At 41.9% G+C, this 27,410-nt stretch overlaps 1 protein-coding gene across 9 annotated transcripts in view; it reads right to left on the reverse strand.

Moving 5' to 3' along the window:
- CLTCL1 (clathrin heavy chain like 1) overlaps window positions 1-18,945 on the reverse strand; it is a 93,757-nt gene extending 74,812 nt beyond the window's left edge. For 6 of the 9 annotated variants that reach the window (XM_057305834.1, XM_057305831.1, XM_057305830.1 and 3 more), the window contains exons 1-2: window positions 14,438-18,056; window positions 8,298-8,505 (exon numbers count right to left, since the gene is read on the reverse strand). In XM_057305834.1, the coding sequence (XP_057161817.1) occupies window positions 8,298-8,505; window positions 14,438-14,491 (262 nt within the window). In that variant the 5' untranslated portion in view covers window positions 14,492-18,056. Of the gene's footprint in view, window positions 1-8,297; window positions 8,506-14,437; window positions 18,057-18,780 lie in introns of those variants that run through there. The other 3 variants (XM_057305835.1, XM_057305832.1, XM_057305829.1) reach the window with 1 other exon arrangement.
- Window positions 18,946-27,410: the final 8,465 nt, after the last annotated feature.

Below are 27,410 nucleotides of genomic sequence, written 5' to 3' on the forward strand. Positions count from 1 at the left end.
GTCTTAAATTCTAGACTGGTCCTGTCAAACAGAATTTTCTACTATGTTGGAAATGTTCTGTACCTGCACAACCAGTACAGAAGACACTAGCTACATGTGACTATTAGGCATTTGAAATGTGTATTGTAAGACACATTTAAGGAAACTGAACTTTTACTTTCATTTAATTTCAATTAATTTAAATTGAAACAGCCTCAACCGGCTAGCATCCAAGAGGACAGCTAGGTTCTAGAAAAAGGCTTCAGCATCCATCGTCTGGCAAGAGACTCATATGTTTCCATCTCTGATAAAAAGCTGAGTTCTGATCTTTGTATCTATGCAAAATTCAGAGCTAATGTGAAATACTGCTCCCCCCAAATCAGGACCAACACAAGGATTATTTCCCTGACCACTTCTATCTGGCACTGTACTGGATATCCCATCTACTGTAATGACACAAGAAAAGTGAAAGGTTTAAAGATGAAGAAGGAAATAAAACTGTCTTTATTCACATACAACATAACTGTTTACAAAGAGAATCCTAAAGAATTCACAATCTACAAAGCCATTATCAGAGCTCATAGGTGCCTATTAACAATACTGCAGGGTACAAGGTCAGTATACAAAAATATCAATTGAATTTCTCGATGCTAACAGCAAGCAATTTGGAAATAAATTTTTTAAAAGAACTGTAATATCACTAAAAGGAAAAAAAAATCTCTATCAACCAAGAATCCTATATCCAGCAAAACTGTCTTTCAAATATGAGGGAGAAATTAAGACATTTCAAGATAAACAGAAGCTAAGGGAGTCTGTTACTACTAGCACTAAAGGAAGTCCTGCAGATTGAAATGAAAGGACATTAGATACTAACTCAAAGCCATATGAAGAAATAAAGATTTCAATAAAGGTAAATACATGGGTAGTTATAAAAGCTTGTACTACTGTAACTTTGGTTTATAACTCCACTTTTTGTTTTCAACATGATTTAATAGACTAAAACATTAAAAAAATCAATGAGTAGCCTAAAAGCTAGTATCATAACTGGTTTACAACTACACTTTTTGTTTTCTATATAACTCAAGAGATGAATGTATTAGAAAGAATTATTAATTTATGTCTTTGGACAAATTATATATATAAAAATTTAATTCTGTGACACTAAAAATAAAAGAGGTGGGGATGGAGATGTAAAGGAACAGAACTGTTGTATGTTATTGAGGTTAAGCAGGTAAAATTTCAAACTAAACTGTTATAACTTCAAGATGTTAAATATAGTCCCCATAGCAAACATAAAAAAAACAGCTATAGAATGTACACAAAAGAAACAAGAGGAAATTTAAATGTTTTCACTGAAAAAAAAATCAACTAAACATAAGCAAAGATAGTAATGCAGGAAATGAAGGACAAAAAAGTATAAAGTATATAGAAAAGAAATAGTAAAATGATAGAAGTCCTTCCTCATCAGTAATACATTAAATGTAAATGGATCAAAAGACATAGACTGGCAGAACAGATATAAAAACATGATCCAACTATATGCTGTCTACAAGACTCACTTTATTTTTTTTAAGATTTCATTTATTTATTTAACACAGATAGAGACAGCCAGCGAGAGAGGGAACACAAGCAGGGGGAGTGGGAGAGGAAGAAGCAGGCTCACAGCGGAGGAGCCTGATGTGGGGCTCGATCCCATAATGCCGGGATCACGCCCTGAGCCGAAGGCAGACATTTAACCGCTGTGCCACCCGGGCGCCCTACACGACTCACTTTAGATCCAAAGACACAAAGAGGTCAAAAGTGAAAGGATGAAAAAAGATATTCCATGTAAATTGTAATCAAGAGAGCAGGGATGGTTAATTTCAGACAAAATAAACTTTGAATCAAAAAAGACTGCAAGCAACAAACAAACACATCATGCCAAGTGAAATAATCCAGTCATAAAAAGACAAATACTGTATGATTATACATATATTAAGTGCATAGACTAGCCAAAATCATACAGACAGAAAGTAGAATGGTGGTTTCTGGGGACTGGGACAGGAAGGAATGAGCAGCTACTGTTTAATGAGTACAGTGTTTCAGTTTTGCAAAAGGAAAACGGTACTGAAGGTGGATGGTCCTGATGGGTGTACAACACTATGAATGTATTTAAGACCACTGAACTATACACTAAAAAATGGTTAAGATAATAAATTTCATTATATGTATTTAGCTACAATTCTTAAAAATTGAAAAAACTTGGAGATTTCAATATCCCACTCTCAATAATAAAATAAAACAACCAGACAGAAAAATATACTTGAACACTACTGACCAATTCAACCTAACATCTTTAGAAGAAAATACAATACACTCTTTCCAAGTATATCTGAAACATATTCTAAGATAGATCATATGCTGGCTTATAAAAAAGTGTCAAGAAATTTTAAATTTTGAAATCATATAAAATATCTGATTACAACAAAATTATTAAAAATCAACAGAAAAAGTGTGAGATATTCCCAAACTTTGGAATTCAACAACATACTTCTAAATAACCCATGGGTCAAAGAAGAAATTACAAAGAAAATTAGAAAATATGTTGAAATGAATGAAATAAAAGGCATAACATCAATTTTGGGGTTGCAGCTAAGGCAGTACCTGAAGAAAAATATATCATTTTAAACATCAAGATGAGAAAAGATCTCAAATTAATAAAGTAAGTTTCTACCTTTAATAAACTACAAAAAGAGCAAACTAAACCCAAAGCAACAAAAAATAAAAATTAAGAGTAGAGCAAAAATCATGGAAAGAGAACAGAAAAATAATAAAGGAAAATCAATAAAACAAAAAGTTGTCTTTTCACAACAATCAAGAAAAGGGGACGCCTGGGTGGCTCAGTCAGTTAAGTGTCTGCCTTCGGCTCAGGTCATGATCCCAGCATCCTGGGATTGGGTCCCTCATCGGGCTCCTTGCTCAGTGGGGAGTCTGCTTCTCCCTCTGCCTGCTGCTCCCCCTGCCCCCCTCCTTGTGGTCTCTCCCTCTGACAAATAAATAAATAAAATCTTAAAAAAAAAAAGAAAGAAAGAAAATTGACAAGCCTTAAACTGATCAAGAAAAAAAGATAAGACCCAAATTACCAAAATCAGAAATAAGAGAGAGGACATCATAGGTGATCTTGAAGAAATTAAAAGGATTATGAGTAAATAGTATGAAAATTTTATGTCAACACATTAGAAGACTTAAGTAGAGGATTTGGATATAAATTCCTAGAAAGATAAATTACCATAATTGACACAAGAAAGAAAATCTGAACAGATCTACAGCAAGTAAAGGAATTCTTAATTTAAAAATCATCTAACAAAGAAAACCCAAGCTCAGAAGGCTTTCACTGTTGAATTTTATCAAATACTCAAAGATGATAGAAGTAACAGGTCTTTCACAAACTCAGAAAGCAGAACAGGGACCACTCCCCACCTCATTCTATAAGGCCAATACTAACCTAATTCCAAAGTCAGAGACATTACAAGAAACCACAGACCAATCATCACAAAAATAGAAAAGTCCTTAAAATATGAATAAACCAAATCCAGCTACATATAAAAACAATCATGGGGTGCCATGGGTAGCTCAGTTGGTTAAGCCTGTGACTCTTGGTTTCAGCTCAGGTCATGATCTCAAGGTTGTGAAATCGAGCTGAGCCTCATGTAGAGCTCCGCGCTCAGTCAGAGTCTGCTGAAGATTCTCTCCTTCTTCCTCTCCCTCCCCCACTGCTCCCCCCTCTTGCACTCTCTCTTTCTAAAAAATAAATAAAATCTTTAAAAAAACCTATTTTGAAAAATATGAAGTTGGAGTACCAACACTATCTGATTTCAAACTTACCATAAAGCCATAGTAATCAAGTAACTGGAACAAGGTTGGGAATATGGATCAATGGAACAGAACTGAGAGTCCAGAAATAGATCTTTCTATTTATGGTCAATTGACTTTTACTTTCAAAGGTGCCTAGATAATTCAATGCGGAAAAGTAGTGTTTTCAACAAATGATTCTGGGTGGGACAACTGAATGCCCTTAGCCCACCAAAAAAGAAGTGGGGCAGGGGGAGGAGGAGGCAGCAGCAGTGAGGAAGAAGGAGAAGAGGAAGAAGCAACAGCAGCAGCAGCTTACATCCTTACCACACACCATACACAAAAATTAACTCAAAACAGACTATGGACCTAAATTAAGAGTTAAAACTAAAAAACCATTAGAAGAAAAAATAGAAAATCATCATGATTTCGGTTAGGCTAAACACTCTTGGTAGGACTCCAAAATCATGATCCATTAAAGAAAAATTGGTAAACCGGGGTTTATAAAAATTAATTTTTTTTCTTCAAAAGATACATTAGGAAAATAAAAAGATGAGCTACAAATTGGGAGAAAATATGTAGATCACAGAGTTGAAAAATAATTTATAGCCAGAATATATAAAGAATCCTTAAAATTCAATAAGACAAATAAGCCAACTAAGAAATGGACAAAAGATTTAAACAGACACTTCTCTAACAAGATACATGAATGGCAAAAAAATACAAAAGATATATAAATGGAATTGCTATAATAAAAAAAGACAATATCAACATCAAGTTTGTATATATGTTGCAAAAACTAGAATCCTCATACACTGTTGGCAGGAAAGCAAAATGGTATAGCTACTCTGGAAAACAGTTTGGTGGTATCTTAAAAAGCTAAAAAAATTTACCATATGATCCAGCAATTCCACTCCTAGGTATTTACCCAAGAAAAATGGAAATATACATCCACACAAAAACTTGAAGGCAAATGTTCATAGCAGCAATATCCTTAATGGCCAAAAACTGGAACCAATCCAAATGTCCATTGAACTGGTAAACAGAGAAACAACATGTGATATATCCATGGAATAATGAAGCATTGAAATCTTAACCATAAAAAGGTACTAACTACTGATACAAGCTACAACATGAATGAACCTCAAACATACTACGCTAACTGAAGGAAGCCAGATATAGAAGACTGTATGCTGTATGATTTCCTTATTTGAAACTTCCAGAAACAGCAAATCTATAGTCAGAAAACAGATCAGTAGCTGCCTAGGGCTGAAGGTGGGAGTGGAGAATGACTGCAAATAGGAATAAAGGAGCTTTCTGGGGTAGTAGAAATGTTCTAAAACTAGAGCATGGTGGTGGTTCCACAACTCAATAAATTTACTAAAAATCGCCGAACTCTACACTTAGAATAAGTGGATTTTATGGCAGATAAATTATACCTGAATAAAATGGTTAAGAAAGAAAAAAAGACTAGACTACAAGTTCAACTGTAGGCTGGGGTACCTTTTAGTTTCAAATAGCCTGGGATCATAGAGGAAATTTCCTCTACTTCGAAAACTTGTCAAGCTGTCCTTAAACTGGTTAAAAAGAACTTGTTTTACATGATGTACAAAATATTTAGTGTCGCGAAGAATAAAACAAAACAAAACAAAACAAAACAAAACAAAACAAGAAAACCCTACCAACCTCCTTTGGGAATCAACCTGCTGTCCGATTCCAGTTGTCAAGGTGAAGAATGTGCTACCACAAGGGGGCTCCATCTCACCACCTCTCCCCTCCCCACCTGGGCCAAGAGCTAACTGCTAGGCTAGCACTGTATTAGCCTATATGCAATCTACCTCTAAAAATTAAGGGAAAAAGTTAGAGTTTGTAAAAAGAAATACACGAGACTACTCAAAGGGCTATGTTTCATAATAAAAGTGAAAAATATACTTGGGCAAGTAATGCAAGTGGTCAGTCAACTTTTTCTATATAGGGACATATAAGATCTTTGTCACAGATTTGTCTGTTTTTACAACTCTTTAAAAATATAAAAACCATTCTTAGCTTGGGGCTGTATAAAACCAACAATTTACTGATCCTTCACTTAGCGTACTAATGTGCCATTAAGATGATGACCAACTGATGAGGAATTCTACCCCCGCTTCCTGTTCTTTTTAGTCAAGGGTAAAAATGTATCTCTGGTTTTAAAATATTCACCACAAAAGCACCAGTAGAGACAGTCTGAAGAGAGACTGGGGTGAGTGAATATGCTCCAAGCTTCTCCAGAAGGATGGGCAGTGATATGGGCTGAGCACCTCAGGAAGTCTCAGCCAGATAAAAGGGCAAACTGTGATGGCAGACCTTTTTAAAAAAAAAAAAAGGTCCATCTCATCACAAGCCCCCTTCCAATCACAAGAGTTCACCAGTCAAAATGGGGTATCTGTGAGATTCAAGACCAAGCCCCTTGATTTCACTTTTATGCTTTTACACTGGGACCTATGGAACAGTTAAGTCATATGAAACAATAAAAGTATAATTAAATTATCTCTGTAATTCAGCTGCTGTACAAATACCTTAAAAAAAAAAAAAAGAAAGTTTTCCTCATTTTGGTCTAGGGTCTTTGAAACACACTGCTACACTTGTCCACAATTTGTACTACAAGGGTCCAAGATCACCCTAATGGCCTAATGCCTAAGATTGCAGTAAAAACAGGATACTTAAAATTTTATCACAGCTCACACTTTCTCATGCAGAAGAAAACAGCACTCAATTACTATAGCTGAAAAAATTCACATGAACACTGAGAATGAAAAAAAAAAGTACCAGCCCTTGCCATCAGAAAGCTGGCCTGGTCCTCACAGCCAGGCCATCTTGCTCTCCTAGTGGCCATAAACCATCTCAGAGAACACCAACTTCAGACAAGTCCCTCCAAGACCATGATAAAGTGAGACAAAGCAAGGTCACTTCAGAATTTTACTAAGTACAGATAAAAACAAGGTAAACGTGCAACCCACAAAATACCAACAGCCCCTCTCGTGGCTGAAATGAGTAACCACTACTTCTTTAACCAATGCCACAATGCGAGCTTTATCCTCACTCTAATCTGCCCTTCTTTATAGGTAAGATTTATTGAGATAACTTAATTATAAAATTACTCCTACTTTCAACAGCACCCAATCTACAGCAAACTCCTGTTTCCTTAGACCATCCCCCAAATCACCCAACCAAATCCCAAATCCTACAAAAGGTTCTTTCTAACATCCTCTAATAATAGTGTGATACGTCCCAGCTCCCCATGGTGTGGTTTCGCCCTTGCTGACTCAAGTAATAAACCCAACTTGTTCAACTTCAGGTGTGTTGCCAGTGGCCTTTGCTTGGAGGGGACTGACAGCACATAGTTACTGAGTTCTCTCCATTCCCCTGCCACACTCCAACAACCCCCTCCAGGAGATCCACAGTTCACACTGGTAAAGAGAAGTGCATCTGAGGACCAGGAAGACTAAAATGCTGGTTATCTCTGAGACCCGCAGAGAATATACCAAACAGCAAACGACATGATAGATAAGGCCTCTCAAAAATATTGCAAAATAGAAAATACAGAAAAGCCAAAAGAATCATGAAGAATCCATAAAGGTTAGCAATTTCTTCAACTAAAATTAGTTTATACTGTTTACATTAGTGTATACTGTTCAAAAAAATATTTTGACAAGAAATAGAGTTGATAGAAGAAAAGATCATTTGAAGTAAAAAAAAAATCAGCTTTTTTAAAATAGAAAGGTCATAACTCCTAGATGTCCATTTACCTACTGAAAGGACAAAGTAGACCCTATTTCTGTAATTAAACAGAAGCACAGGCAAAGCTAATATTTGGCATTCACTAATTTTAGCTTCAGAAAGAACTTTCACTTTTCAAGGTAAGTGATAAATACATCTTCCATAAAATATTAACAAGTCCAGTATATACATAATCCTTTCAATTTCCCAAATCATGGCAAGATGAAAAGATTCTATATTCTCAAAGTAACTAGAAGGTTTCAAGTACCCAACATCCCGAGTTCAGGGAAGCAAAATTCTATTAATCAACAGCTATATAGTCATCAATGTGTTTTACAAGAGACGTAGTACCTTGGCTCATCCTCTAGGTTGTCTGGACCACCACTGTAAAGCAGCCCATCAGGAAGTCCAGGAAACCACAAGGCCCTACTGGTGATAATGTGCAGTGTGGTGTTGGCCTGTCCAGATGTAGCAGTCATGAGAATGAGGCCCTGGGCATTTGCTCCCTCCTGTATTTGGCTGTATGCGCGATGTCACAAAAACTTCAGGTGCTCGGGGACCTCTCATTAAATAAGGTATGTAAAACATAGCTTTGGCTAAAACTTTTGGAATTAAGTTTAATATTATTGATGACACTTTCTTGTGAGTTCACTGACAGTTGTCTGATATGTAAAGTAACAAAGCAGGTAAAGTGAGGTAAAATTCCTTTCTGAAAATCCCATCAGGCTTACCTTTCAGAGCTATCACTTTAGAGGCTGGATTCATGATGGCACTTTCAGCAGAGATGGGCCGCCTGATTGGCGCCATTGGATCGCTCATGTCAATAATCACTACCTGAGCCTGTTCGCCAACCTTCTCTCGGACACATATAAACTTATCAGATTCCATGGTCAGTGTGCTGAACCCAATGTTGGCTGGATTAATTCCCAGGTTTTGGAGCTAAAGAGAAAAGAAACATGTGATTAAAAGTAATCTTTCCTCTCTGAAACAGATTAAATCTAGCCCACTATATAGCAAAGTCTAACAAAAGGAGGAGGAAAAGTTATACAAGAGTTTAGAAAAAACTTAACATTAAGTGATTATTTAGGGCAAACACTGGCTTGTGTTTCTACACCTTTAATAGGTACAGGCAATGCATCAACAGCAGGCCATGAGTCAACTCTCAAGGAGCTTACACTCCCGCAGGCTGATGAGAACACACAAGAATAAGGATAATACCAGGAAGAAGGAAGGATGCCATGAATGATACAGACAGGAAGACATCAGATGGGAGGAGGGGTGGAGGGGTCCACAAAGAATACCTCACAAATAAGGAGAGCCTCAGCAGAAAGGGGGTCTTGGAGAGGTGAAGGCAGGGGAAGAGAGAAAGGAAGAAAACACAAAAACTCGTTTCTCCAAAAGCAAGCACTGACAACTAGCCAAGAGTTTTTCCTTAAAGCAACTCCACAAGTCATAAAGTCTGATTTAACTTCCCGGTTTAAATATTTCCTGGCAAGCCTAAGGTTAATAAAAAGTCAACAGGTCTGGTACATCTTTGGTGGTAGATAGATTGCTTGAATTTGTGTAAAACTTAAATCAGGCACCTTTCTCCAAAGGCCACTTTACACATAGTGCCTGGTTTTTTAAAAAACCTATTAATGAGCTAAGCTTCAGTGAAAAACCCTGGGAAAACACACACTCATGAAATTTCTATCACCTCTATGAATAATCATGCTTATTTCTATAAAATTCTCTTGCCCAAACCTACCTACAAATATCTGCTTCTGAACATTGTTCTGCTCAATTCAAACCCTACTGCTATTGACTTGACCCTTTAGTACCTGTTACCCTGTGTGAACTTGTATAAAAGTTTATGCTGGCAAAAAAGCTTATTAACTATCAGCCTTTGGAAGAGGTACAAATGAGGCTGTTGATACTGCTAGTATAATTCTTTTTTTTTTTTTTTTAGATTTTATTTATTTATAAGACAGAGAGACAGCCAGCGAGAGAGGGAACACAGCAAGGGAGTGGGAGAGGAAGAAGCAGGCTCCCAGCGGAGGAACCCGATGTGGGACTCGATCCCGGGACGCCGGGATCACGCCCTGAGCCGAAGGCGCTACCCAGGCGCCCCCTGCTAGTATAATTCTTTATTCGATCATTTCTTCCCATGAACTCCTCAAAAGCAGGGACTGTATCTTATTTGTTTCTTCTGGTAGAGTCTAGCACATATTGACTATTCCAGCTGCTGAGTGGAACAGGCTCCAGGACAACAGGTCACCTCATCCACCTTTCTGCTAACTCAGGAGGCAAGCTATGCCACACACAATTTATACTAGAGCAACACAAGGCTTTTAGGTTAAGAAATCTTCCCAAAGTCACAATGCTGATTAATGATGAGACAGTTGTGAATAAAGCTTGTGCTCTGAGCCATGATACTGAGTTGTTTGAAATTCACATTTTATTTTCACACATCTGAAGTAGCAGCTTAATGGCAGTAAATGTAGTGTAGTGAATGAAAGTTGAGACTTTTTCATAGCAAGTAATTTTCATACACTCATTCCATGAATAAGTACTGAATATATACTACCCACTAGCCACTAACTAGACTCTGAAAACAGTAAGATACATAAGATACAGTCACACTATCCAGAGCCCACAGACTGTGGAGACTTACAATTACTATTAGGTTGAACTATATGAAGTTGCTGATAATAGGACAATGAAAAGTTCCTTGGGAGCAGAGGCGGGGGCGGGGAGGAGAAGCAAACAGTGTGAAAGTAAGTTCCCAGGAGACCTACACAGTCTTCCTTTTTTTATTATGAATTATTATAAGCATTATACTATATAAGCATATAGTATAGGGAGCACCCTAACACTCAAGCACCCAACACTGTCAAATCTTTACATTTCAGAGCCATACACTTAAGTGGGCCTAGATTTTCTAAATTTTCACTTTATTCTTAGTTTGGGGATCATGTTGGGTTAATATGGCAACATTCTGATTTCAACTCCAAATCTTAAGAAATATTTGTACTCAATCTCTTGAGCACAGTACGTTCTTAAATATTAGTGACTGAGTCCACAAGAGCATATACATGCATTCATGGCATTTGGAAAAGGTAAAGACACTGAGAACAGTGCATCCAAAAATAAGTCAGAGACTATTAGAACTAGAAGAAAGGAAGACGGTGGTTCTCAAACAGCGGTGGTATCCTGTAGTCTTTGGAAACAGACAGGGGCAATTTGAATTGCACAATGACTACGGAACACCACTAGTATTTACTGGGCTAGGGCCAGGGATACCAAACACAGGACAATCCCACAAAAAGAACTATTACATCCAAAATATCAAATACCAGGGCGCCTGGCTGCTCAGTCAGTTCAGCCTCTAACTCCTGATTTTGACTCAGGTCATGCTCTTGGGTTGTGGGATCAAACCCCACAGTGGGCTCCACGCTCAATGACGGGGGTTGGGGGTTCTGCTTCAGATTCTCCCTCTCCCCCCTGTGCGTGCATGCCCTCGCGCTCTCTAAATAAATAATAAATAAATAAGTAAATAAATATCAAATACCACTGAGCTTTACTCCATATGCAGAAACAGAATCCCAGAGAAGTGGTATGCTCAAAGCGATGTTTTCTCATTAGTTAGTAGTTGTAACTACGGACTCCTGATTCCTATAATAATTATTCTGAAAGGTAACACATTTAAAACAGTCCATATACGAGTTAGGCAAAAGTACACAAGATACTACCTAATAATCCTTTTCTGGTCTCAAGGCCTGCAATTAAATGAATCCAAATTCAAATTTGACACTGGGGAAAACATAAAAAGAAATTACTCATCCAACAGTCCTGTGGTTTCTATATTTAAGGGGCTTAGGGATGGCAGTCTGACTGGGAGGGTTGCAGCTGTGTTTACACAGGGCTGTTGGTGAAAACACCAATTGCCCGTATCAAAGAGCCAAAACGTTCCAGTTGCACTGAACACCTCAGGTTTTCATGCCTCTTGTCTTTGAAGATGCTAGTCCTTTTTCCTGTATATATGTGTCCTCAGGCTCATTCACTGCCTTATCACTGTGCCCAGTACATGGATGTTCAATAATTAATTAGGAAAGAAGTTACAAGTTTTAGGCAGTCAAGAAAATAATTTACAGTAACTTAAAAATATATATTTTATATGTCAAACTTACCAGCAAGCTTTTTCCTAGCTTAAAGAGGGAGCTTTGTAAATGAGGACCTATGAAGAATGATGATACTGAGGTCTTTTCTAGAACTAACCTAAAATTCTAGGACTAGGTTAGTTCAGGGTACTCTAAAAATTACATCTGTATCATGCTTTACAGAACTTCTCTCAAATTACACCAATGTAGGTTTTCTGTATTTTAAAACCAATGCATAAGACCCTATATTTATACCTGTTAAATGTCAACTAGTTGGATTTCAGCCTGTCAAGATCTGCTTGGATTCTAATTTTGTCATTGAACTTTGCTGGCCCAGCTCTGTGGCATCCTTCTTCAGCCAGCCAAGGGAGATCGTAATCTCTCCCTGGCATGCAGGCCGCCAGCAGGACTCAAGCAAGAGAAGCAAAAGAAGAAAATATAGAACAGACTGAAAGGAATAGATTCGGTGAAACAGCAAGGGAAAGCAAAGAAATACTTACAGGATGGGGTGACAGGTGTCAACAACTACTGCCCCAGAAGGCTATTAGTAAGCAATACTGTCAAATACATGCTGCAATCTGTATGTAATCTTAAAGAAAGATCTTCAAACTCTGTTAAGTTACAAAAGCAAAAGGAGGGGAATTTTGTAACAGGATTCTTTTAATCATTTTTTTGAAAGATATAATAATTTCCTTAATAGTAGTTTCTTCTGGGAAAAGAAACCCAGTGTTTGAACAGAAAGCTTAATTTTTTTAAAGGTTTTATATATTTATTTATCAAAGAGAAAGAGAGAGAGAGAGAGAGCGCACAAGCAGGGGGAGCGGCAGGCAGAGGGAGAAGCAGGCTCCCCGCAGAGCAAGAAGCCTGACGTGGGGCTCCATCCCAGGACCCTGGGATCATGACCTGAGTGGAAGGCAGACACTTAATCTACTGAGACACCCAGTTGTCCAGAAAGGTTTAATTTTCATTTATACGTTCTATTGGGGGCTATTCTTCCCATGTATATGTATTACTTTAAAGCTTGTTCCAGACAGACTTTGCCCTAGCTATAAATTTTGCTCAAGAATCTGGTGGAAAGGGACCTTGACTAAGATCCTCCTAGCACACGGTAACTCTTTTAACCCAATAAACTCAAAAAGCGCAGTTTGGAGATTTTGAACACTTAAATATGTTCTGTGGTGATCAATGATTCTTCCAAGGAGGACCTGTCCGAATTCATTTAATATTTGCTCAATTACCATGTCACTGTTGTGGATACTCTCGCAAAGGCTGACCCTTCCACACACCCTGGGTGACCGGGTGACTACTTTCTTCACTTCGTAAATAAGAAAGTCAGAAGGTAAATGACTGGCCCAGTATTTACTTCCAATACAAAAATCATCAGTTCACCCAGGACTAAATTTAACAGCTTACACAAGACCTTAAAAACATTTTACATGGGTGCACAACAATTTCGGGACACAAGGAGCCTACTGTTGTTTGTCTTAGTATACCAAAAACCATTTCACAAAATACGATGGCTATGTAATGGCAACATAAACAAACATGTACTAGGCTGTGAGTACGGCATCCCTTTTCAGAGTGACCCCCTGGGGCCTCTCCAGCAGACACAGGTGCACATGACTGTTTTCAATTCAAGCTCAATCTACTCCTTAGAATTCTGCCTTCCCTGGGGCGCCTGGGTGGCGCAGTCTTTAGGCGTCTGCCTTCGGCTCAGGGCGTGATCCCGGTGTTCCGGGATCAAACCCCACATTGGGCTCCTCCGCTGGGAGCCTGCTTCTTCCTCTCCCACTCCCCTGCTGTGTTCCCTCTCTCGCTGGCTGTCTCTCTCTGTCAATAAATAAATTTAAAAAAAATCTTAAAAAAAAAAAAAAGAATTCTGCCTTCCCTACTCACGTGTAAAAGGCTTCAAACATCAATCTCTTTAATTATGAATTAAAGATTGATTCAATCCAGCTACTTGTGAGACTCACCTGGAAAGAAAGGCCAAAGTCCCCACCTCTCAGAGATTCTGATTTAACGTTTAAGATGGGCGCCTATGGAGGTGTTTCCCAGCCTAGGTTGGGAAGCACTGATGAAGACTAGAGACCACGTTGCTCCTATAATTTACATAGATCACCTTGGCAGACTCTGTTAAGAACATCACCTCAGAGATATGCTACGTATCAAAATCTTGAGGGAATGTATTCATATGGTCTCTGTGTACTGAGCTGTTCCACATATTCCTCTTCTGAATCAAGGTGTCATCGGTTCTAGCTCTTTAGCTTTTTTCCATTCTCAACATAAATAGCAACAACCTTCAAACTCAAATATCTGAATATAAAAAAGTTCAAATAGTACATAGAAGAAAAATATTTCTGCAGAACTAGTCCTCCTCTCAAAAGCAGAGTGACAGGATAAGTAAAGGTACATAAATTGGTAGTATCTCAAGCTGAAGTGGAAGGATGCTTTATTATAATGCATTAGATACAGAAGTACAGCTTCTTCTCTGGGTACATTCCTAAAAAGGAGAATAAAAGTTCCTATACACTGATTTGGTTTTTTTCTTTTTTAAAGATTTCTTTATCTTGGGGGGGGGAGGGAGTGGCAGAAGGAGAATCCCAAGCAGACCCCCCTGCTGTGCATGAAGCCCCCCATGGGGCTCAATCCCATGACCCCGAGATCATGACCCCAGCAAAATCCAGAGCCACCCAGGCGCCCCCCTATACGCTGATTTCTATTTTCCCACTGACCATTATAATACTATTGTTCTTCCTCTGGGGAAAATCTGACCGAAGAATTTTCATATGAAACAAACTGAAATTAAAAACAGAAACAAGATAATTAGATTCACAAAATATAAAGTGATATGGTAGCCATGGCGGTGGGGGGGGGGGTGGGTGCAGAAACAAAATGTGAGATAAACAGTATTCTTAAAGTAGACTTACAGTAAATTGGTTACAGGTGAGCTATAGGGAGGGCCTGGAAAAGCCTACAAACTGTCATTAGACAATCTACATTACAACTAATCAGTCATTGATTATACAAACATTTCAATATGAAATTGGCTTTACTCCTTCAAAGATCTCAGGGTCTATTATATACTAGGCAGTGGGAATACAACTGCAGATTGGAGGCAATCCTGAGCTTGCAGTCCAGTAGGGAAAGTGACCACTTATACACCATATGGTGGGCCATCATGAGGGAAGCCCCAAAGCTATGCAGGCACAGAGGAAGGGCTCCTAATTCCAACATGTCAGGGACAGCTTCCTGTCATTTGAGCAGAAGGCTAACTAGAGCTTGGCTGGGTAAATAAGAGTGAGGGGAAGAGGGCGCCTGGGTGGCTCAGTCAGTTAAGCATCCGCCTTCAGCTCAGGTCGGCATCCCAGGGTCCTGGGATCAAGTCCTGCATCAGCGAGGAGTCGCTTCTCCCTCTGCCCTCTGCCCCTACCCCCTGCTCGTGCGTGCACGTGCTCTCTCTGTTCTTGCTCTCAAATAATAAAATAAAATAAATAAATAAAAATTTAAAAAGCGAGGGGAAGAACATTCTGGGAAAGAGGCAGTAACATGTGCAAAAGCCCACAGGTAAGAGTGTTGGGCTCCAGGGAAGGTTCTGAAGGACAAGACGGGGAGCAGCAAGAGAGCTGAGCAGGTGCTGGATTAGGCAGGGCTTTACAGGGCACTGGGGAGTCTGGCATTTTCATCCTGAAAGCAAGACGGAAGCATTCACCAATGAACTTTAAGCCAGACACTCTTACTATTAGGTACCAGACACTGTCCCACACCTTACATTTATCACATTTATTAATTCAAAATCTCACAATAGCTCTGTGAAATAAAAACTATACGTTTTATCTCTATCTTATAGATGTAGAGATGAACACACAAAAAGATTACAAAAATTGCCCAAATTCACTTGGCCAGTAAGTGCCTGAGTTCAAATTCAAACCCTTCCGTTTGTCCTCGGTCTCTGCTCTTAGCCAGAGCCTGCTAATGTCTCTCCTACATGCATCTCTGAGGCTCAGCAAAAATATGCAGCCTGCCTGGGAACACTGAGCATATGGGAATACATACAAATCACCCAGTAGAGCATACAAAATGAAAAGATAAAGGGGCTCAAGACAGACCCCAGGCTTATTCCTAAGAGGAGCCCACAACGGAAACTTGGGTGTGGGCAGAGAGATAGGAGAAACCCTGGGAGACTGTGGTAGGACCAAAAGCAACAGAGAAAGGGTCATGAGGAGGCAGTAAAGCACAGTGTCAACTATCGAAGATGTTTGTGATGCTGGGGTTTGAACTCATTTTTTTGTAGCAGGGGCTGGCAAACTACAGGCTGTTTTTGTATAGCCCAACTAAAAATGGGTTTTACACTTTTTACAAAATTTAAAAAAAAAGGGGGGGTGGGAGAATATGTGACAAGAGACAATACATGGCCCTCAAAGGCCTAACCTATATACTATCCGGTCCTTTACAAAAAAGTCTGCATGACAACTTGTGACCTTGGCAAGAACAGATGCAGGGGAACAGCGGGGGCAAAAACCAGACTGCAAGTTATTAAGGAATATAAGGGAAGAGATAGAGGGATAAGGTAATTTTTTCGTTATGTCTAGCTGTGAGATAAGAGCTTCAAGGGTCCAGGGGAGAGGGAGAAGTTTGTTTGCATAAAGACAGAAGAGAGGTGAACATGGTTAAACACAAACAGGGAAGAAGCCACCAAGAGGGAATGGATGAAAACACAGGAAAGCAAAGATGCTACTGAGCAAGGCCCTGTTAAACAGGGGAAGAACGTAGGATCCAGAACACACACAAGAGAAAAAAAAAACCCACTTTTGAGATAACAGGAAGGCAGAAAAGAGCAACTGCAGACAAGTTTGTAAGGCTGCAGGCATGAAGGTGAGGAATATCCCAGTTTATGGCTTCTGTTTCTCCAATCATCTGTTGCCAGCAAGGGGGAGTGGCGGGATCAGAGATTTAAGGAACAAGAGGAAATTTTGAAATGTCTGCAGCTAAGGGAGAGTGTCCAGACTAGAAAAGCAAGGAGTGCCGAGCAACCTCAACAGCTGGTTAATGCTAGAGACCACAAACCACATTTACATGGCCAGTATGTTAACAAGTCACGAGTATTTTTCAGGTAATAGAATATATTTCTTCAAGACATTATGAACTTCGGGAGGAACTTAAAATGCCTTACTGCTTCCTTGCCTTTTGAAGGGAACATATTTAGCGGCTAAAGCACAGGCTCTGGAGTCAGAGATCATAGTCAGAACCCAAGCTGTCACTTACTAGTTGTGTAACTTTACATTTATTGCTTACTCTCTGTGCCTCAGTTATGATAAAGACTAAATTAAATGAGATTTATAAAATACATGGTATAGTGATGAGCAAGAAAAAAGGCTCAATAAAATGGCTCACATTATTATATTGTTCTAATTAGCAGCAGCAGTAGTATTTTGCTATTTCACATTACTGTCAAGAGATGGGTGTTCAGGAGACTTCTACCTCCACACAATCACAGCTGTATCACTAACCAAGTGACAACGGAAGAATCCTCTAGGGATTAAGTTTCCAATCTGCATAATAAGAGGATCTGACCGGTCACTATACTCCCGGGGCCTTTCCTATTTGGATACAGTTAAAAGTGCTCTGTGCTGTGAAAAAAAAGACCTTCCAATCCACCACATTCCTTGTAATCCCGCAGTGTAGTCACAAAGACCTGAGTCTGAAACCTGCTCTTAACTTACTGAATGACTGGACAACTTATTTATCATCTTTGTGCCACAGTTTATCATCTAGAAAACAGGAAAGATCATATGGATCTTATGGGATCTTATCTCCATGCCCAGCGTGAAGACCAACGGGGGAGGGGGAGGCTCCAACTCACAACTGTGAGATCCAGACCTGAGCTGAGATCAAGAGTCAGACGCTTAACAGACTTAGCCACCCAGGTGCCCCAGGATTGTGATGATTTAACATAAAGCACAGAGCCAATGGCAACTATTCATCTACCCCACCTCCTCACCTGTAAAATGAGAATCATATCACCCTTCACAGGTGTGACACATGCGTGTGATGTGAGTGAAGCATTGTACACGGTGCCACTACACAACCCTCGGTCAAACAGGCAGCCAATCTTTATTTCCCTAAGGCACAACTCTATTAGGAAAGCTGGAACAACAACAAACTGGGACCTCATTAAAAAGCTAAACTTTGGGGGCGCCTGGGTGGCACAGCGGTTAAGCGTCTGCCTTCGGCTCAGGGCGTGATCCCAGCGTTATGGGATCGAGCCCCACATCAGGCTCCTCCGCTATGAGCCTGCTTCTTCCTCTCCCACTCCCCCTGCTTGTGTTCCCTTTCTCGCTGGCTGTCTCTATCTCTGTCAAAATAAATAAGAAAAATCTTTAAAAAAAAAAAAAAAGCTAAACTTTGGGGGGAAGTGTTATTGTATTAAAAGGGTCTTATTAAAACACACCATGATCCCTCTTCCTCTTTGGTCACACGATTTGACGATCCTTCCCCCCACGAAACTACTCCAGTGACTTCGGTAGCCAAGAGACGCAAACTCAGATTTAAGAACTGAGAGACGCAAAGGGGAAAATTAGGCTCAGACTCAGATTTTAAAGTTGTAAAGCTTGCGACTGGAATCCGAGTGCATCGCTCGTCAGTGGGCTTACAGCTCCCAAAACCACTGAAAGGGGACATTTCGGCAGATCTTCGGTTTCCCTCACCCGGCATTCTCTGCATGCCACCGAGGTCTGAGCCGCCCGAGAAGGACTACCGTCGCTACCGGATAACGGGTTTCAGCGACCAGCACACCTGGCGGGGCCGCACGTGCGAGCCACCGCGCCCTCCCACTGCACCGGCCGGCTCGCCTCGACACCGACCCGCCCACCCGGGCCGGCCCGGGTCTGTGCGCCGCGTCCACCGGAGTCGGGGTCCAGGGCCGAGGGCCGGGGGCCGCGGGTCTGGGCGGCGGGTCAGTCAGCGGCCCCCGCCCGGTCCCGCGGGAGGCGGGGCGGCCGGGGGCGCGGCTGACAGGATGGAGCGCGCGACCCGCCCTGTAGCCTGCCCGGCCTCGGCGCCAGAGCCCGGGTCTCACCTGAAAGTGCTCCTGGAAACGGATGGGGAGGATCTGCGCCATGGCGGGCGCGGGGCCGAGACGGCGGTGGCGGCGGCGGTGGCGGTAGCTCCCCTCACGCGGGCAGACGGGCGGCGGCGGCGGCGGCGGCCGCGCAGGCGCACTGCCCCAGGCCGCGTCCCGCACCAGGTCCTCTCCACACGAACCCTACGCGGGATCCCTCCGCCCGCCGCCCGAGGGTCCGCGAAAAGTAGTCCCGCGCGTAGCCACACTTCCGGTACCCGGGAGCGAGGACGGGTCTGCGCTGCCCCAGGGCAGGTGTGCTCGGGAAGGTGGCGGGGTCCCGGGCTAATCCCCAGCTGGTGCCCCGGGCAGGTGTGCGCCGGAAGGTGGAGGGGTTCCGGGCTAAACCCCTGGTCAGTGCCTGGGGCAGGTGTAAGTGGAAATGTGGACCCGGTCGGGGGCTACTCCCTCCGGATGCCCAGGACTGGTGTGCGGGGGAAGGTGGACCGAGTCTCCGGCCGCAGTGCTCGGGACAAGTGTGCGCGGACGGGGACTAGGCGTGGGCTGCCCTCAGCAAGTTTCCTGAGGGATAGGGTTTTCAGAAGAGGTAAACCAAGTTCCGGGAATGTGTTGGGGGTGGCGGGCAGTAGGGGAAGTTCTACCTCAAACTCTGGACAGTTGAGTTCAGGGACACTCTTTTTTATTCAAGCGCAGATGTGCCAAAAACACCGTGAAAGGAGTGTGGGAAGTATGTGTGCAGATGAGTGTCTGCACAAGGCTCAGCCCGCGCTCCTGTAGAGCCTGCAAAGATCACATGTAGCCGCAGATAACCAACCAAAGGCTACCGGGGGTCACCTGGATTGCCTGTGGTCGCACAATAGTAGTAGCAGTTCCGGAACTAGAGCCCACACCTGCTTTGTCCAGCGGTCGGTTGTTTTCTGAGGCACCATTTGAAGATGTGTTTTGCATGCAGATGGCTCAGCTGCATAAAAGAGGTTTGTCAGGGAAGGGAAAGCCTTTGGCATTCTGTGTGAGTATTCCCACAGTGTAATCGATACCCTGTATGCTTCACGTTGCTCGCTGGTACTTTTAAGAAATTAATAGTCCACCGTGAATAACACAGTGATTGTGCAGTTATTTGCACAATAGCTTCACAATCTAACATCATCCAAAAAATATGTTAAAGAGAAAGACTGCTCACTTTCAAATGAAATCTTTTTCAGTATTAGCCAAGACCTTTGCAGACTGCCCTTTCAACATCTGTATAGCCTCACCACCTAACAATAGAGTTGGCTTTTGCTCTGGGTAATACCACCCAAATCTCTCCATTTTGACAATTATGCCTGTGACCCCAAGTACCCTTCACACCAAACACATAAATCCTTTAGTATTAATAGCATCCCTCCCTAAATTACCATTCCCCCCACAAGGGGGGATCTTTTGGGGATTCAAAACTAAAAATTGACATCCTAGAGGAAAGAATTTCAAAAAGATTGTGGTTAAGCAAAATGATAGGATTCTTAATAAGTCCAGACCTCGCTATGTGTCTATGCTTGTGAAGTATAGACAGAATGTAAAACATTCTGATTTGAGAAGGATTCTAGTATTCTCACCACTGGTCAGTGATATATATATATGTACATATATACATATAAATATAAATTTATGTATATAAATTTATATATTTTACATTTATTTGTATAAAAATTTTGTACCTATCAACAGGGCAAAAATTTGGATAATGCTGTGGTGGAGGGGTATGAGGAGGCCAGTTTGGTGATATTTATGCATGTACACTTTAGTATTCTGCCTAGGATATCTATTCTGCAGTTATTCTTGCAGATCTTCATCCTACAAATAAAATTCCAAGGAAAATTAGCAGCTCGTGGTAAAAATAGATATATAGATAGATAGCCAGCCAGCTAGCCAGCCAGCCACATAACCATTCAGGGAAACAAGCTACCACAAGAGCCAGGAAGACCAAGAAGCAGATACAGACTCGCAGAGGTTGAGAAAATGAAATTATTACAAACAACTTCCAAATTACTATATTCAATATGTTAAGAGAGTTAAGCACCAGCTTAAAAATGCATGTGGGAAAATACATGCAGGAAACCTGAAACTATAAAGAATGACCCAAACAGATTTGAAAAAGAACCAAATGGAAATTCTAGATGTAGAATTAGAGTATAGTAAAGCTTTGGCACAGTATTGTAAGTGGGCCCAAAATTATCTAATCATTCTGTGAGGTAAAGAAAATGAGAATAGAAGAAGGACAAGGATGGGGATGATCAGTCAGAAACCAGTCAGGAGACAGAAAGCACACTAGTTATTTGAACAGAGGGAATTGAATTAAAATAAAATAGTAAACATAAGGGGCGCCTGGGTGGCTCAGTCATTAAGCATCTGCTCGGGCATGATCCCATGGTCCTGGGATCAAGCCCCACATCGGGCTCCCTGCTCCACTGGGAGCCTGCCTCTTCCTCTCCTCCTCCCCCTGCTTATGTTCCCTCTCTCGATGGCTGTCTCTCTCTCTCTCTCTCTGTCAAATAAATAAAATAAAATAATAATAATAAAAAAGTTAACATGAAATAACATCATTAACCAAATAACTGGAATCCCAAGTTACCATGGAGGTACAAGTGTAGGAATTAGCTACCACTCATAGAGCTCAAGGATAAGTACGACCTGAAAATATTCCGACTTAGAGGAAGGCCTCTGCAGAGTTGGAAGCCAGGCCTCTGGGGAGGGGGATTGATTGACCAGCTAGGGCCAGGGTCTCTAAGCCTAGAGGAGGGGTCTCTATAGTGCATGTATACTGCTAGTGAGGGGTGGTGGAGCTGGCAGCCAGCGTTCTGAGAAGGAGGTGCCTGAGGCTGGTTCTGCAAGTCTTTGAAAAACTTCAGACTGTCTTCTGTGGGAAGAATCTACTCTGCCTGGTTGAAGAAGTATAGCTGAGGTGATGCTCACAGGAACAGGTCCTGTAGTCACTCGCCAGTGTCCTTATGGGCAGAGTCTAGTGGAATATCTGCCAGCACACAAATATTTGTTTCCAGAGTCTCAGCCACAGCACCACAAGGCAGTTTATATAAGGGGAAGGAAAGAGCTGAAAGACAAAACTTAATAACTGGCACAGGAGATATGTTCTATCCAAATTAGAATTCCCATGCGGCTTTCAGATAAGTGAAAGTAAAAAGTCCGAGGAGGACTTCTGTTTTCAGAAGGCATCAGAGGACTAACAAGGGAATGAATAATTATGAAGCCAATATGCAAGAGAAAAAGGAAATGAGAGGCTGACCTGGCATTTGGGATGCTTTTTCCTGAGAGGCGTCTACCAAGTCCAGAGGAACGGCTGCGAAGCCAGGACTCGGAGCAGCATTTTTATCACACTCGTGCCCTAGGTGGACAAAATTTAAGTCTGGGAACCACCAGAGAGGTACCCCAATGCATCGATTGGGGACCACAAACTGGGACGCCATTCAAATCATTTCAGTCCTCACCGGCAGCGAACATATATTCTCTGGGGAGAGAGACGACCTCATGATAGGCCTCACATCGTTTCTACCGTTGTTCACGTGCAGTGATCATGCTCAGTCAGAAATAGGCCTCCACGGAGATAAGACAAATGATTGTAAAACAAGAGAGATAACAGAAAAACAGATCTATAGACAATCGAGGGAATGCAGTTTTCCTGAAGACTTTTTAAGGACTATGCTTAATATGGTTAAGAGGATGAAAGACAGGATTGAGAATTTTATCAGACCTGTGAACTATAAAAAAAAGAACCAAATCGAAATCCTATAACTGAAAAATATAACTGAGGTAAAAAAATTCAATGGATAGGGGCGCCTGGGTGGCACAGTGGTTAAGCGTCTGCCTTCGGCTCAGGGCGTGATCCTGGCGTTCTGGGATCGAGCCCCACGTCAGGCTCCTCCACTGGGAGCCTGCTTCTTCCTCTCCCACTCCCCCTGCTTGTGTTCCCTCTCCCACTGACTGTCTCTATCTCTATCTCTGTCGAATAAATACATAAAATCTTAAAAAAAAATTCAATGGATAGTGTTTGTTAGCAAGTTATACATAGCTGAAAAGAGGAAACTAATAAAGCTAGAGTTAGGTCAGAGGAATATATCCAAATTAAAGCACAGAGAGAATAGGGTAGAAAATACAGGATATAGACAAATATAGAGGATACAGCACCAAGGTCTAACATACATGTAATTGGAGTCCTTGAAGTGGAGAGGATGAGGCAGAAGCAATGTCTGAAGAAATAATGGCTTAGGGTTTTTTTGAAAATTGACGCAATAGATGAAGCCTTGGGTTCCAGAGCGTTACAGACTTCAATCAGAATTCGTAAAAAGCAAACCACACTTAGGCATGTCAGAGTAAAACTGCTGAAAACTTAAAAAACAAAAAAACCCTTAAAAACAGCCAGAGTGAAAAGGCAGATTACTTTCTAAGGAGCAGTAATTAAGCTGAGGACTGACTTCTCAAACAATAGAAACCAGAACACAGAAGAATCATACCTTCAACGTGTGAAGAAAAAAAAAAAGTCCTGCTAACCTAGATTTTATATTTGAAAAAAAAATCCCTTAGGAATGTAAGGGAAATGATATTTGCAGACAAATGAGATCTGGGGAAATTCATTACCAGTAGACCTGAAGCCCCACCCCCCCAACCCCAAAAACACTACTAGACTTCTTCAGGCAAAAAAAAATAAAATGATCTCACATGGTGAATCAGAGAGGGAGGAAGAACAAAGTTCAAGAAGAATGTGTTGGTAAATCTAAATGAAAGTTGGCTGTATAGCACAAAATAGTAATGCCCTCTGGGATGAAAAAATATCAATTAAAATATATGAGAACCATAGTATGTAACTCAGGAGCGGAATAAATGGATTTAACGCATTCTCAGATCAAAATCCAAGCCTCATCTGAGAAAAGTGTACAGAGAGGTTAGATTTGTAGTAGATTGAGTGATTGGTGCCATGTCTTAATTCTCTGCAGTAGGATTCATCCGTACTCTTTTTTTTTTTTTTAAGATTTTATTTATTTATTTGACAGAGATAGAGACAGCCAGCGAGAGAGGGAACACAAGCAGGGGGAGTGGGAGAGGAAGAAGCAGGCTCATAGCGGAGGAGCCTGATGTGGGGCTCGATCCCGGAATGCCAGGATCACGCCCTGAGCCGAAGGCAGACGCTTAACCGCTGTGCCACCCAGGTGCCCCTCATCCGTACTCTTGCCGTGGTTTTGTCATGAACTAGATGCATCTTCACCCCTTGGTTTCAGACTTGGCGCCCTGTGACTTTCTTTGGCTGGTTGGTTGTTAGCAGGCATGATAGAAATAGAGGTTTAAATGTCCTCCATTGTTTGGCCCGCAGTCTGGCACTTTGGCTGCATCCAGGAGTACAACATGTCCCCAGGGGCCCAGCCTTTTCAGCTTGAAGCTCAGAATGGAGCATGTAGAGAAGAGCCAACCCCAATCTGAAGCCTAGACACAAGATTAGCCAAAACCATCCAAACCCCAGCCAACGCACAGACCTAGAGTGAGATTTGATTTAGAAAAGAAGTAAATGTGGTTATAAGCATAAGTCACAGAGAGGTCGAGGTTGTTACATTATTGTGGCAATGTGGTAACTGCATTACTGTGGTAATATGGATAGGTTCAGAAATCGGTACCTAGAAATGGTGCACTCACGTAACAAAACCCAGAAGTATATGGCATTGCTTTGGGACCAGGTGGTGGCGTAGTAAGAACCTGTTTAACAAAGCTGAAAAATTGGAGGTCTGTATTATTAATTGACAAAATTGCCTCTGGTAAAAGTTATGGGTTAACTTATGTCCCTCCAAAAGTTATATGTGGAAGTCCTAAACTCCAGTATCTCCGAACGTGTCTGTATTTGAACACAGGGTCTTTAAAGAGGTGATTAAGTTAAGTGATGTTGTGTGGGTGGGCCTAGTCCAATCTGACTGGTCCTTATGAAAAGAGGAGATTAGGAAACAGACTCAGAAATGGCCATGAGGACACCGGGTAATGAAGGCCATTTACAAGCCAAGGAGAGTGACCTGAGGAGAAACAACCCTGCTGACAGTTTTTCCTTTTCTTTACCTTTTTTTCTTTTTTAACTCCTAGCCTCCAGAACTGTGAGAAAATAAATTTCTGATGTCGAAGCCTCCCAGTCTTTGGTGCTTTGTACGGCCGCCCTTGTAAACTTATGAGTCATTTAGGGGAAAGAAAGTGGATTTAACGAAGTTTGCACCGTTGGGTAAAAAGAATAAGGCAAATGTTGGAAAAATGGGCTGGTTGCTACTCGCTTCACTTGATAGGGTCCCACCACACACACAAAAACGCACTCAGAAAATGACCCGTTTGTGGGGAGCCTGGGTGGCTCAGTCAGTGAAGCGCCTATCTTCAGCTCAGTCATGATGCCAGGGTCCTGGGATCGAGCCCCACGTTGGGCTCCCTGCTCAGCGGGGAAGCCTGCCTCTCTCGCTCCCTCTGCCCCTCCCCCCCAACTGGTGCACACTTGCATGCACGTGCTCTCTCTCTCTCAAATAAATAAAATCTTTATAAAAAAAAAAGAAAATGACCAATTTGCAAGCTGGATTTAGAAGCAATGGTGAGAGTGCCAAAGTTGCAGCACTGGAAGATGAGACTGTTTCTAAATCGATCAAATGTGAGGCCTTTACCCGCACAACTTCAGGAAGAAGTCCATATCTAAAACTTTGGACTCAGGGTAAATATCAATTGAAGATGTAGCCACGACACACTTTTTTAGGGTGGCGCTTGGTAGACCCTTTCAGCCGGATAAGGGTGCTCCCATAAAGGTTAAGAGTATGTTTCTGTAGAAGCTTAATGTGCTCAACGTAAATTCAGAGGCATGTCTTGAAAAGAATTTGGGGTGTGGTTTTTGGCACATGGAATCAAGTACATGGAAAGCCCACCGCTAAGGTGTGAATGTTTGTGTCTCCCCCTCCCCCACCACCAAATTCGTATGTTGAAATCTTAATCCCAAAACAATGGTATTCAGAGGTAGGTCTTTGGGGGTGATCAGGTCACGAGGGTGGAGTCTTTGTGAATAGTAAGATTAGTGCTCTTATGAGAGAGGCCTGAGAAAACACCCTTGTGAGGACACACGAGAAGCTGGTAGTCCATAACCTGAAAGGGGGCCATCACCAGAACCCAACCATGCTGGCGCCTCCTCTTGGACTTCCGTCCTCCAGAACTGTGGGACTAATTTTCTGTTGTTTATAAGCCACCCAGTCTGTGGTATTCCGTTAGAGCAGCCCGAAGGACCAAGGCACCCACAAAAATTTTGAGAGTGCTGTTGGTAAAAGCACCATCGTAGTAGACTGAAAGACAGTGACTCTCTTTGAGATAAAAAGACCTCTGGGCCCTGAGCTTTCTGCAGGCTGAGCACGCTGAGAAAGCTCTCAACCACCATAAGGGCATTTTCTTTAATGTATTCTTCAGAAGTGCCAAGGAGAAGGATGGAAAAACAATGATCTCCCAGAGGGTGGAGCCAAGAACAGTGGACAATGGCGAACTGGGGAACGGGTCACAAGGACCATTTCCTCCCCACGGGGTAGGGATGCCTGGCAACTTGTGCCGAGAATTTTATAACTATGAAGGGCCAGGCACTTCAGTGTGGCTCTCATTCCTCCACTTCACCCCTCCGATGCTTTGCCACTGGGAGTACTCATTGTAGTTTTCCTGTCCCTTTTCCACCACTGTATGGTAGGTGATCGGGATGGGGGGGGGGGGGCAAGTAATTCGTATGTTTAGCGTGTACGTCTATATCCCAGCTGATACGGATCTTGAAATCCTGGACTTCAAGCCTGATGCTGTGGTGAATGGAACTTTTGAGGCCTCAGGATGGGATGAGAATATTTTTCATGAAGAATTAAAATGAATATTTGTGAACAAATTGTGGGTTGAGATAGTTTGGATTATTATCCAAGTCATATTTACTTTCTACTATTCTACTATTCCCACTATTGAGATGAAGTGTATGAAGTGTATTTTTAGGCTTAACCATATGACTTGTTTGGGCCAATGGATCGTAAATGGAAATGACACGGTGTGAGTTCTATAACCCGTCCTTCCAAGACAGCAGGGGCAACACACGCACCAGGTAGCCAAGTGTCTCCTGCCTGAGTCCCCCAAAGAGGCACATGGACAAAAGACAAAACACAGAGTCTGCTCAAGGTTAGGAATCTGATAGGACACCTTCCTCACATACAAGTGGGACCCCAGATAGTGCCCTCGGGGTCAGGATGACTCAGCAGCAAGCCAGCTCCACCCTGGGGGGACATCAAGGAAAGTTGCTTGGGTGGTTTCACAGAGTGAGGTGGGGAGGCCGACCTCTCTCTTAAGATGTAACCATAAGCCAGGCCTTGTATACACTGGCAGGCCAAATTTGTATCTTTTAGTTTGTCCATAAAACCCCAAGCCGTGGATTTAGTCTGTGGTGCTCCTAGCCTGGCAGTGCCACCTAGAGGCCTGGCTGAAGCAATTCTAGTGACTTTCAGAAAAAGGCGCCTTCAGCCTACACCTCAGAAATGTCTCACCAATAATATTGCAAGGAAATTACTAGCTCACAATCCACTACGATTACATAAGGAAATAAGGTGCAATGGGGTAGAACCAGA

Source organism: Ursus arctos, unplaced genomic scaffold (genome assembly GCF_023065955.2).
Source record: "Ursus arctos isolate Adak ecotype North America unplaced genomic scaffold, UrsArc2.0 scaffold_34, whole genome shotgun sequence".
NCBI lineage: Eukaryota > Metazoa > Chordata > Mammalia > Carnivora > Ursidae > Ursus > Ursus arctos.